The sequence below is a fragment of the Alligator sinensis genome, unplaced genomic scaffold, assembly GCF_000455745.1.
Source record: "Alligator sinensis unplaced genomic scaffold, ASM45574v1 scaffold642_1, whole genome shotgun sequence".
Taxonomy (NCBI): Eukaryota; Metazoa; Chordata; order Crocodylia; family Alligatoridae; genus Alligator; species Alligator sinensis.
The window spans coordinates 697056-710212 of NW_005842289.1; the positions used below are offsets into that span (position 1 = coordinate 697056).

The 13157-nt window shown below is 49.6% G+C and overlaps 1 protein-coding gene across 6 annotated transcripts in view; it reads right to left on the reverse strand.

Moving 5' to 3' along the window:
• Nucleotides 1-13157, reverse strand: part of PLEKHG4 (pleckstrin homology and RhoGEF domain containing G4) — a 195833-nt gene that overhangs the window by 136892 nt on the left and 45784 nt on the right. For all 6 annotated transcript variants that reach the window (XM_025209442.1, XM_025209441.1, XM_025209440.1 and 3 more), the window contains exon 2: nucleotides 9337-9534. In XM_025209442.1, coding sequence (XP_025065227.1) covers nucleotides 9337-9534 — 198 coding nt within the window. The remainder of the gene's footprint in view (nucleotides 1-9336; nucleotides 9535-13157) is intronic.

The following is a 13157-nucleotide window of genomic DNA, read 5'->3' on the forward strand; positions in this document are numbered from 1 at the left end:
ACATTGGGCCTTCTGCATGTGCCAGGAGGCCACATCAGGACCAGATATTAACAGTGGTCTGCCCCCCTGTCTAGGGCAGTCTGCCCTGCCTTTCCTGCCCCGACTTGATGGTTAATAAAATGGATGTAATGTGCGGGAGGCTGCCCATTTTTACTGCCCAAGGCCTAGGCCGTTCTACACATCTCCGACCTACCCTTTCCATGTCCCATGCATCACAGATGGCATCATAAGTTGTTGATAGCTCTGACCTAAGGCTGGGCCAAACTCTGCCTCTTGCTAGGTCTCTGCCATTCTTCCTGACACACCACCCTTTACACACTGCCAGAGTGAGGACTCGAACCACCAACTCTCATCGCGCCGCTTGCACTCCACCCCCTCTCACTGGGCTTCTTTCATACCGTCCTTCATCAGGCCACTCTCAATCTACCCTGCCCCGTGCCTTCCATTCTGCACATGCCTTCGGGCTTACCGACTCTTGCTGTAACTGGGCCTAACACAGCCTCTTCAGGCTGCCCCTACGCAGGGCTTATTCTACGTGTGGACACCAGCCTTATATCTCACACTGAGCCGAACTCAGCCTCTAGCCCCTCTCCAGGCAACTCATATACGTTCTTGTGGGGGTTGGCCCCTGTGGAGCCCTTCAGGTTGCCCACCAACCTTACTCTGCACATCCCCTGGTGCAGCCCTTCAGATCCGCCCATGCAAACCTTACTCTACACCCTCCTGACACAGCTCTTCAGGCCGCCACCACGCACCCTACTCTGTGTGGGCCTCACACGCACTATTGCCTCCTCTCTGGGGCCACACTACTATCCCCTCTCTATCTGGGGCCTCTGAGGTCATACATCCCCCCTCATGGGGCTCGGGTGCTTCTGTAGGTGTGCCTGGCCCCCTTTACTGTCCGTTCCTACTCATAATTACCCACTGAGTAGTGGGGGCTGGGGTTATAAGGCATCCCTACCTGCCTTTCACTGGAAAGGCAAATAACCTGTCATTTCTGGGGAACTACCCTGCCATGGACAGCCCCACCAGGCCCTCCTTCCCCAGCAGGGTGGTTTCAAGTCATAACCAGGCTTAGGAGCCTCCTGCCATCCCCATAGCTCCTGCCATTACCTCCAAGGATGTTCAACTGCTGCTGCCAGTCTCCCCCACACCCACCACCAGGGGCACCAGATGGAGCTAGTGGGTGGGGTCTCTGTGGAGATCGGCCTGGGACCCCCACAGATAGGGTGCACTCAGCCAGGCGAATGGGATGGTGCCATGCGGAGCAGGCAGAAACATCCAGGAGTGGAACAGGTGGGTGGGGATAGGATCGTAGGGCAGTGACATCAGGCCAAGGTCTGGGGCAAAACCACGATCTGCTGCCCACACGTCCCTGCCCATGGAACTGGCACCCATTACAGGGACATGTGGGGATCAGATCACAGCTCTGCCTTGGGCCCCAGCCCTGCACTGTCACCATCCTGTTATCCCAGCCATAGCTCCAACCCCATTCACCCATCCCACTCCCTGCCCACCTGCAGCCACAGCCCATCCAAGCGTGCCCAACCTGCAGGGGTCCCAGGCCACTCTCTATGAAGACCCCACCCACCTGCCTGCTTCATCCAGTGCCCCTGACACTGTGGGTGCAGGGCAGACAGGCCCAGGGCCAGATAGAAACAATTTCCCCCCTGCCAAAACCCCCTCCCCGCGCCACAAAACAGCTGAAACTCCTGAAGTGGTCCTCCAGACCAAATAACTGCCCGCCTCTGTGTTACAACCACTTCCAACTCTCGTGACTGGTATGATGGTGGTGCCCGCTTTTTGCCCAGCAGAGTTTGTTGCATACTCACTCAGGAAGTGGGAAGCCTGGATTATAGGCCAACCTCAGCCAGAAGGGATTCAAACCCATCTCTCATTTTTCTGGAAGGTGCCCTAACCTCCAGGCTACATTTTTGGCTGGGTGGAAGTAGCTTCTCCCCTCCCACTGATGCTGGTCTATCAGCAGTCAATTCTAAAACACATATGGAACCAAAAGGAGAACAAGCAATAGGAAACACTCTTGTTTTCTAGTGGTTATGGCACACCCATTAGAGGGGAGAGTCCTAAGTTTTGATCTCTGCTTCCAGGGACATTTCCTTTTTATTAAATAATGACTGTTTAATGTAAAATGCACAGACAGTGCTTGGAGTAAGCAGAAGGTCCCAACTAGTATGGTACACTCCCCTGGGAGAGAAGGGTTCCCACTGCTATTGCTAGGATTTTCTATGTATTTGCATTAAAAAAAAGAAATAACCCTGGCAGTGGGAAACCAAATTCCAGGACCCCACCTCACTTCCTTCACGAACTTCCATAGACACTGAGCTATGAACAGATGCTCCCTCTTGATTGCTCTCCTTCTGGTGCCCAACTCTTGTGCTGCTGGCATTGGAGTGACCTAGCTTCAACAGGCTGGATGAACAGAACCATCACCTATTCTACTCAGCAGCTTAACGGTTAGGGCACTCTCCTGGTATGTGGGAGATGTGGATTTGAAACTGCTCAGGCTGAGGAAGGCCTATAGCCTAGGTTTCCTGCCTCCTGGGTGAGCAGACAACACTGCTACCACCACCTACCTGTGAATGCATGTTTGGTACAGTCTGAGTGCAACTAACGGATAGTGCTGGTGCTTCCCAGCCACAATGTGAATTGCTCCTTGGAACTTAGGCAGCTAAATTCTGTTTAAATGCTGTTTGCTGCCTAAGGAACCAATCTGATCTGGCCCTGATGTCTGACAGTGTGATTATGCAAGCAAAGCTAATGCATTCCTGCCTTAAGGAGCTCACAATCTATCCTAGATGCAGGTTTCAACATGCAAGATGACTACAGTGCGGGTCCGAGCTTGCTGCTTTCTTACTTCCAGACAAGTGTTCCATATAAAACACATGGATGAGGAGCAGTTTACAGAGGGGTATGGAGAAAATTGAAACATGTAACAGCAAAGAATGCAGGAGTGGTCAATACAAAGCCTGTCAAAGAATTTAATCTTTTCTCCTGGATTAAGCTTTGTTTCTCAGATAGAAGTTTTGAGGGCAAGCATCATTTCAAAGACCCTGGTTAAAACCTGCAGGGGAACACAGCACCTAGTAAAAGATACGGTTTAACTGCTACCATTTGTGGATCTAATCTTGGAAGGCAGAAAGAAAAATACCTCTGGCTAAGGGGAGTAGACCACTGCAATCCACTGGCTGATTGAAGGAGGTGCAAGTATGAAGAAAAGTTCAGATGAAGGGAGCAAAGCAGAGCTACTGACAGGCAGGGCAATGAGCCATCTATCAACAAGCTGTGGGGAAATACCCTCCATTTGCCATGAAATAGTTCTGAGCTGGGATTGCCAGGTAGTCAATTCCCAGGTTCTTTCCTAAGGAGAACCACATGCTCTCTCCTCAGCAGTTACTCCCCTAGATCCACACTGGCCTTAATGCCACTCTCTACTCCCCATCCTCACTCATGCTTTCAACCATTGCGATGCACAGGGGGTGCACACAGGTGCCACCCCTGGAAGCACCAGCTGCAAAACCGGAAGTGGTGGCGGAAGTGCACTTTCGGTTTTGCCAGTTTCACTGTTGGTGGCTCCGGGCTCGGCAATCTGCCCCCACCCCGGTCAGCAATCTGGTGCCCCCCCCAGACTCGGGAGGCACCAGTCGCTCATGCTTCCCTCACAAGCTAAAGCATCTCCACACCCACATGCTTATTCATCTTCCTGCATGTCTATCCACTTTCCAACTCACCCAAGGTGGCAGAAAGGAAATGGCTTTTACCAGGTGCAATGTTCAACCTAGGCAGCTGGGACTGTCTGCTCTGCTTTTGCCCTCACCCACTGCAACAGTGACCTCTGGTGAAGGCCAGCACTGCAAAATAGAAAATCTGATCTGAAAAGAAGGGTGGTAGGTTTTTATCTAAACACCTCCCCTTCCCTGTCCAATTTCAAAGCAGCATGTTGGGAGAATCCACCATGACCTTTGGTAAAGTGTTCCAATAGCCAGGGCCGTTCCAGGAGGGGATGGCAAATCAGGGCACCTGCAACAGGCCCTGCACTAGCGGGGCTCCACAGAGCCAGGCCGGCTTTGCATCCGGCCACTCGCTACTCCCCCCTCCCTGCCGCCGCCACCATGTCCAGGCCTCACACAGGCGGATTTGCCCTGGGCCCCACACCCTGGTACAGTTGTCTCTTCCAATAGCTAATGACCCTGACTTACAAATGCGTGCTTTATTTCTAGTCTGAATTTCCCTAACTTCAATTTCCAGCCATCTGATTTTGTTATGGCTTTGACTGCTGAAAGAAATAGCCTTCTATTATCACTTTTCTGTTTTCCATAATTTCATCTTGGTCAAAATCAGCAAATTAAACAGCTGGAAAACAGTACGATAGCAAACGACTCCAGAAGTTCTATCATCCTCAGGGCTCTTTTCTGAATGCTCTCCAATTTACCAACCTCCTTCTTGAACTCTGGACACCACAACCGGACTCAATATTCAGGCAGCAGTCACTCTAGTGCCAAATACGGAAGTAATTTAATCTCTCTACTTCTGCTCAGTGTCCTTCTCATTATAGATCCAAAAATCACATTAAGCATACTGGCCATACCACTGAACTGCCTATCTACCATGAATCCCCAAATCCTTTTCAAAGTCACTACTTCTTAAGATAGACCTCTATACCCTCCACCATCAGAATGGTCTGCATGCTTTCTTCCTAGATGTATGAGTTTTCATTTAGCCATATTTAAACACGCTGCTTAGGAAGCTGCATGTAAGCAAGCAGTCTCTATGACTCTATAACACAGGCCTGTCCTCCTGATTGTTTACCACTCCTCTAACCTCTGTACCATCTGCAAATTACACTTGTGACAATTTTATATTTTCTTCCAAATCATTGATAAAAATGCTAGAAAGTGTACCGGGCCAAGAACCAACCCCTTCTGGACCCCACCAAAAACATATTTAAGGGGATGAGCAACAACCAAAGTTACAGTGGACGCATCTACACTTAGTGCACGGTAGCCTAATAACACTGTGCAGTAGCGTGCTAGTCAAAAACCGTGCTAATAAGCTACTGTGTTATTAGGCTACTGCACAGTAACGGTGACAAAAAAACCATGAGCTAGAGCTCCTGCGCAGTAAATGTAGTTACTGAGCATTCAGTTTGTCCTTCATTAAGGAAGTACTAAACTAAATGTGTAGTAACTATGGTGCATTAATAAACATGTAGACGCTCCCATTTACATGTTAAATCTGTCAGATAGTCAGTTTATAATCCTTTACCATCCAGGTATGGCGACTGAGTGTATTAAGTTCTTGGAGTTTTATTTCCATCTTAGTTCTAGTAACTCCTGTTTGCTATTTTATCTTTGCTCTCTTTTTCTATGTCATCTACCTTACTGAAAACCAAGGCACATCACTAATTTATTTTGGGCCATACCTAAATTACCTATTTAAGCTGATTTTCACTGGGACCACTATACAGATTCTAATTTCATTTAGAAGATTCCGCCAAAGCTTATATTTTATTTTAGGGCCATCCTTAAATAAATCCATATTCCTCAATGCATATGAACATGCCTGCTTACTGGCCAATGAATAGATAAAACAAATGGAAAAGCAGAGTGATAAAATGATCTAAACAAATCAAAATACAGAGCTCACTAGGGTTTGTGAGATGCAGACTTCAGAAACATCACTGAAAAATGTTGGGTTTAAACAGAGGCAGCAAAAAACATTATAAACCAAGAACGTAAAACTTTTAACAACAAACAAATCCAAAAGTATTTAATGCACCCATTTTAATATTTTAAAGTGCACTTTCAAAGGGAACGACCACATCAAGGGATTTACTTTAGTCATTTTAATTTCTCAATTTGGGATGGTATTTCCACTTTCCTTAAGTGCTGCCACTGCTTCCTAATTACAAGCAGGAGCTAAGATCATCTGGTCAGAAGAGTGTAAAAGGCGTGTGGTGGCTCAATGTGGGGCCGAGGTCCCAGGTCTAGCTGATGGAACTCTGTGACAATAAAAAACAAGCCACCCTTCCAGTGGCTTATCACAAGCTTTTGAACTGTCTACTTCTGTTTGAGCCTGCCTCGCTTGCTCACTCTGTATATGAGGGTTTGTTTGTATGAATATGAGAGCGTCGCTGACTCTCTGAAGTCACCTATGGAATAAAGCACTTGTGGTTTCCATGCACCCATCTCATTTAATGCTGTCCCCATCTCAGCCCCACATCAACTTTTTGCAACCCCCAGGCAAAGCCACTCTGTGCCCCTCTTTTTCCTGGCCCCTGAGCTCACCTCTGATCCTCCTGTAACTGTAGAAAGACGCTCTTTACCTTCTTGACAGGCCAGAGGAGGGAAGCACCAGGGTGTCTCTGTGCCCCAGGCCGTAGGGAAGGACAGATGCAGCAGATGCAGATCTCCTTCCCAGGCCAGAGCAGGTGGGCAGCTCAAGCCACGTCTGTCTGAGCTCTCAGGGGTGGGGCAGACAGGGGAGGACAGAGAAAGGTGCTTCACAGAAGGAGGGGCAGGAGAAGGGGGCACAGCCGGGCGCTGGGTGGAGTGGGAGGGGAAGGCTCCCAGCTGACTGCTGCCCCCTGCCTCCTCCCTGCCTGGGACAGCAGTGTAGGCTGCTCTCTCATCCTCTGCCCTCAGGAGCTGGGTAGTTTCTGGTCAGGGGGAGGGAGGGAAACAGCCACATTCACTCACCAGGGCAGCCCGGAGAGGCTGTCCTGCTCCCAGCAGGCCAGGAGGTGTGACAAGCAAGCAGGAAGAGGGGGCTTTCTTTCCCCTTGAGGATTTCAAAAGAAAACTCCCTGGTAGGGGGACAAGACAGTGGGTTTTGCCCACATGGGGAGCTCTGGTTGCAGGGGCCAGACTCGCATGCAATCACCAGGGCTCATAACACCAGGCACTTGTCAATGGGGACTCCCCCAAAACCACCACATAGCCTGGAAAGCCGGGGAAGGCTGCTACCCAAGCGGGGCCAGCTCCAAGACTCTCGTTCAACACGTGCAATCCCTTTTTTATATGCTACTTATCTCCCAGCTTGTTTTGCCCGAGTCTCAGGCTATGGGCCTAGCAGAGGGAATTACATTTCTCAGCATGCCCTAGACTGAAGGTTTTCAACCAAAAATAAAGAAGAAAAAGAAAGGAAAAAAACCATAGCAGCAACCACCAAGAGCCAGCTGGATTCCTGACCTGGGGCGGGGGGGCGGTGTTCCACCCCACAGCTCCAGCCTCAGGCCCCAACACTCGAGGCGGAAGAATAGGCTTCCTTCTAAAACTCCAGATTGATTCCCTGAAACCCCTGTCTTGTTAGGACCTTTATAGCCAAATCTGCCACAGTGGGTTTCTCATCCAGAAAGGCTCGCCTTAACCTTTCAACAGCCTGCGCTTTTTGTGACAAAACATCAGGCCAGTTTGCAAACTTGCACACACACTTTACATCGGGGTGGCCAATTATGTAGGGGCCACCTCATGAGTTTTGATGAGTTGTCCCCCCACCTGCTGCAACAGCTCACCAAAACAAAACTTCCTTTGCGGGATGGGGCTGCAGGCAGGAGGGGAATGCTTTTTGGGAGCAAGGCAGGCGTGCAAGGCCAGGATCACAGGCCAGTGACAGTGTGGGACCAGGGCCCATGGCAGAGCTACAATCCACTCCCTGCACACTCCTGCCCTGTGGGGATATGGTGGGGCATTTACACATGTGTGTGGGAGGTGCTGCCTTCCCGGTAGCTGGCCAGGGGTGAGGAGAGGTAGTAGGGGGCAGGGGGCAGGTGCAGCAGAGTTCACCAAAGCAATGCAGTCTATGGCTGGCCCCACATTACTTACCAGAGAGGCTGCTCCCAGTACAGCTGCAGCCACCTAGGGGCTGCTCAGCTTCCCTCGCCTCCAGCGGCAGCCCTTCCTCCTGCTCCTGCTATGCAGCTCCAGGCAGATAGGAAGCTTCAGCTGGGTGGCTCCTGCCCCAGTGTGCAGAGCTCTGGCTCCAGCTCCCAGCTGCCTTCCATCCACTTGGCCACCCGCACACTGGGGCAGCAGTCACCTGCTGAATTTTCCTCCCCGCCCAGAGCAGCACAGGCAGAGCACGAGGAGGAGCCACCGCTGGAAGCAAGAGGAGCTGAACAGCACCCAAGGGGCTGCAGCCCCTCTGGTAAGATGTGTATGCTGGCCCAAATCAGGGCCAACAGATGCGGGCAGGAGTATGGCACTGGCTGCCCCAGATAGGGCTGAGCCCCATGCAGGACACAGCAGGAGCAGTTGCGGACACTCAATTGGCGGGCACCCCCACTGGCTGCATCCAATCAGTTAGCAGGCCATATCTGGCCCCCGGTCTATATTTTACCCACCTCTCCTTTACGTGCACGCAATAGCTTGCAGACCCTATGAACTATTCAAGTGCAAATCTCATTTATCTGTGCATGGAAATAACATGGTGTCATACCCACTTGTAATAAAATAAGTATGCAAGCCTATGCAGCATTGCTCATACACAGCTGCAGGCTAAGAACTGAAAAGTCGACCCAACATTGCCAACACTCACAAATTTATCAGAATACTAGTGATATCTGTTGTTTGCTTAAAACCCCAGCTCCTGCAGCAGGGGATTTCATGGTAACATAAGTTTTTATTTTTGTAAAAAGGTGAGGTTCTACAGATCTGGTTGCAGAGAATTAAGTTGGAACCGTGACCTGAGTTCACCCTAGAGACGTAGAACCAGAAGGCAAAAACAACCCAAATTTTATAATTAACATTTCAAGCTATTCTCATGATTTTGTGGGGCCTGACTCACAAGTTTAAACAGTTGGTGTTGGCAGCAGTGGAACACATTAATCTCAGAGCCTCAGCGGCAGTAATGCAACGAGACTCCTTGAGGCTACTGAGCCTTGTGAATGTTCCAGCAACTATCAAAGAGGAGCTAGAGTTGTGGGCAAAATACTGAGTGGCACAGCTTCGCCCAGAGCGTTCGACCGCCAGGAGCCGGAATCTGACTGTGTAATCCATGTATTGCAGGGGTTAGAAACTACCAGATTCAGGCATACTCAGCAAATGTTTCAGAAAGAGGCCCTGCTAAATCTCTCGCCAAGTCTTCAAGCCTTTCATTTAGGGCCTGTGGTTATACAGAAACATAGAGAGGGGCACCAACCCCTTTTTATTCCTGGAAGGCAAGTTTCACTAACCAGCTCCTGAACATCTCTCCATCCAGGCATAAACATAAACAAGTACTGTACTGATCATTTTCACCAAGGCTTTTACGTCCTAGTGCTACAGGAAAGTTCCTTGTAGAGCGGGCGGGAAACAGGCTTTGTGAGCAAGACATACTTACACAGGCATCCTGTTGAACACACTGCAAGATGTGCTTTGCTGGGATCAGGAAATCTATGAGGTAGCGCAGTCCATCCCCCCGGTAAGTCTTCTCCACCACATCAAAAACCTGGCACAGAACAGTGGCTGCTGTGGCCTCAAATGGAGGGTAGAGCACTGATAACGTATTCTGTATGCAGCTGTCCAGGGATTCTGAATCCTGTCAGGAGAGAACATCAAAATAGCATCAGGATGCAATACAGCTCAGCATGCTAAGGACTCCCAGACCCTCAAGATGCAGTCACTGCACGATGTGGAGCTTCTTGTGCAACAAAGACAGAAGAAGAATGAGAACAAATCCTTATTACTTGAACTTTCAGGTAAAATAATCTTTAAACTCTCCTGCAATGGGAGTGCAGCACTCATTAATAGCAAGCTGTGCACAGCACAGAGGCACTCACAGCACACAGCTTACACAGCAAATCATTCTCCTGACTGAGCTGGGTGGGGCTGCTATTAAACTATTATGCAGCACGTGAGTGTGTACAGACCAGTGAGAGAGAGTGAGATGGGGTTCACAGTGCTGCAGGCCCCAGATTCAAACATACCAACACACCACATTTGGAAGTGCCAATCAGCGCTTAGGTGTATACAAGCTACTGTTTCATTCCTTGGCAGGAGACAGGGGTTTAAGGGAGCTTTAGCTACAGAGCACTGCATGGCATAAACTACTAGAGTGGTTTTATGCCTGGTCCTGGTAAAATTAAAGGTTCAAGTATGTGTTGTTTTTTGATTTATTCAAATAACTACCTTGAAATACCATGCAGATGTTTCTCACATTAAGCTCAGTAGTCAGAGGGTCTCTGCAACGAAAGATGCTACAGGCAGTATACAAGTAGGATTGCCCCTACGTCCTAGACACGCAAATCTGTAGAATATGGGTTTCCCCATAATGGCACTTCCATTTGTGCGGGCCGGGAGCGACCCGAGCCCTTTTCGCGCTGCACGCGGGCTGTGGCCAGCAGCCCGGGCACGCCGGGGCGGAGAGGGAAGGCGTTCGAGCTGGAATTAGGCACGGACGCGTAGCGGTAGTTTAAAAGATTATTTACTTACACCGAGATGGCAGTGGTGTAGGCTGGAAAGCTTGATTAAGTTGCAGTTACAGACAAACAACACAGACGGTCTCGTGGAGGTTGCTAGGCTCCACGGTGCAGAGCTCCGGATGCTCTGGGTGAACGAGCCACCAAAATAGGAATCGTAAATACGTCTTATAAAAGTTGCGTTCGAAGACGGGAAGAGGTGGGCGGTGGATCAGGCTGCCCCGCTCCTCTGGATCTCACACAGGGTTTCTATTACCCTGCCGTGTACCCAGAGTCCCCACGAGATGGATGTGGAGTCCTCTTCGGCTTGGGCGGAAACTGCTCAAGCCTCTTATACAGCTAACAGGACAATCGTTAGCCGCCACGTGTGAATAATTTAGCACTAGCCAATCATGGGGAACAAATTTGCATACCGGTGGCGGGAACTCTTTTGCACCGTGCATTCCTCTTGCAACATGAGCAATGTACTCTGCAAAAGAAGCTGCAGAAAAGGCGGGAAACTCGTCCCTGCACCGGGGTTTCCTCTGCTACAGGAAACTCTCCCGTGCAATGCTCTGCAACTTGATGGGGATAATTCTGGTGCCGAAGCACACACACACAATCATGCCTTTTGGGTCATGACACCATTATTCTTGCTTTTATGCTCCAAACCTACCCTGGAGCCTACGCAGAGGTGTTAGAGGTAATTTCAATATCATGGGTCAAATTCTGCTCTACATGGGTCAAAAAAACCCACAGAAATAAACGCAAAAATAGCGCACACTCAGGCAGCATGTGCTGCTAAAAAGCAGAGCCAGGCCACTCAAAGCCGCGCTGTAGCTGCCGGCCAGGCTCTGCCTGGCAGGATTGTCGGGGCTGCAGCTCTGGGAAGCCCCCAGGCAAGGGTGCTGGGGCCAGCACAGTGCTGGTCCCAGACACCCCTACCCCACCCAGGGCAAACTGCAAACAGATGTTCACCAGGGACAAGAAGCAGCAGTGCAAGATGCACCGCTGCTACTTGTCCCAGGGGAACCAAACGTCTATGCACGTCCGGATGCGCCCCATAGGGATAAATCTAGGGAGACTACTGAAATTAGATGAGCAACACTATACGCGATGCAAGACTACTGAAGTTAAATGAACAATGCTACATCTATGCAAACAGGATCATAATTAAATCCTGCTTTTATATTTTAGAAACAAAAATTCCATTTTTCTCACCATTGTCAAATCAGTGTCCTCTTACATTTCCTACAAAACCAAAAAACCTATTTTAAGGTACCTAGGACCTTGCATCTGTGAGTTTGGCAAGAAGAACTGAGAGCACAGAGGGCCAGATCCTTAGGTGAGGAGTTGGCCTGTGAGCACTCAATATGCTGCAGACAATAGGGTAAGAATAATTGCATGGGCATATCCTCTGAGTGACTTGATAGAATGAATTAAAGGTACCATTAGCAGACACAAACTGAATTGCTTCAGGGGACATCATGGTACAGAGGGCAGCATGTCTGGGGAAGAGCAGTGATTTCATTTACATATTTTATAAACACTTCCACTCCAAGACTAGGGACAGACATTACACATAAACTGGTTTAAGTGATCAGAAACTGATTTAAACCTGTAACAGAGCAGATTTTCAGTGCACATAAACCAGTTTGAAAATGGCTTAAACTGGTTGGGGATAAACCTGGTTGAATATAATATCAGACTTAACTGATTTGGGTCAAACCAGTTTATGCAATGTCTGTCCCAGACCCCTACCTGGTACAAGTTAAACTAGACTCTCACAGTGTCCCAGCATACTCTCTAGGCTGGACTCTCTGCTATAGCCCAGCAGGGCTGGCCCCGCCCCTCTGCTCCCTGGCTGGAGCTCTGGTAGAGACTGCAGGCATCTGCCTGGCTTCCCCTTGCTCCCCACTCCCCTCTGCCTTACACAGGGATATCCCCCCTCCACTCCATACCACATGCTGGCTACGTCTGTGCTGTGGGAGACGGCAAAGGCAGACAGGTTTTTTGGAGCTAATCAACAGGTAGCTAGTAATGTCCTTCCTTGGAAAATCTGTTTAAGACTTTGGACTTGAACTAAGAGAGGCTTTCTTTGTGAGACAGGCTTTCGTTTCTTAACGGGTTGATAAACACTGAGTTAGGGGTGATAAACACACCCTGCTGGGCTGCTCAGGAGGGAGGGGGGACCCCTCCTTAATCAGATTGTCCTGCTGGGGCCTGGCCACACCCCCTTCAGCTCAGCACTGTCAAAGGGATGAGAGGGCTGCTCTAGCGTCCCCTGGCGTCAAGCCTGAGCCACTGCAGGCATGTGCCTGAATTTTTTCAGTTCAGAGGGGATGTCTGTGCTGTTACAAACTGGTTTAGCCTAGCCAGGTTAGATTTGTCACAACCCAAGGGTGTGATTTTTGTTTTGTGTGCGCTTTGGCACCACTGAATTATTTTCCCGCCAAATTGTAGCTTTCTTTGCAGTGTGCATTTCTTCTTTGCAGCATAGAAATGCTCGTTGCAAAGAGTTCCCGCCATTTGTATGATAATTCGAGCCCCATTATTGGCTTGCGTGAAATTATTCACACGTGGCGGCTAGTGATTGACTTGCTAGCCGCATAAAAAGCTTGAGTGGTTTCTGCCCAAGTTGGAGGACTCCACGAACACCAGGAGGAGAAGACTTCACGCTGTGTGAAGATCTCTAAGCGCTGCGGAGCCTATTGGACCCAGTGCATTTCAAGCAGGCAACAGAGGTCTGATCAGCCTCTAGCCT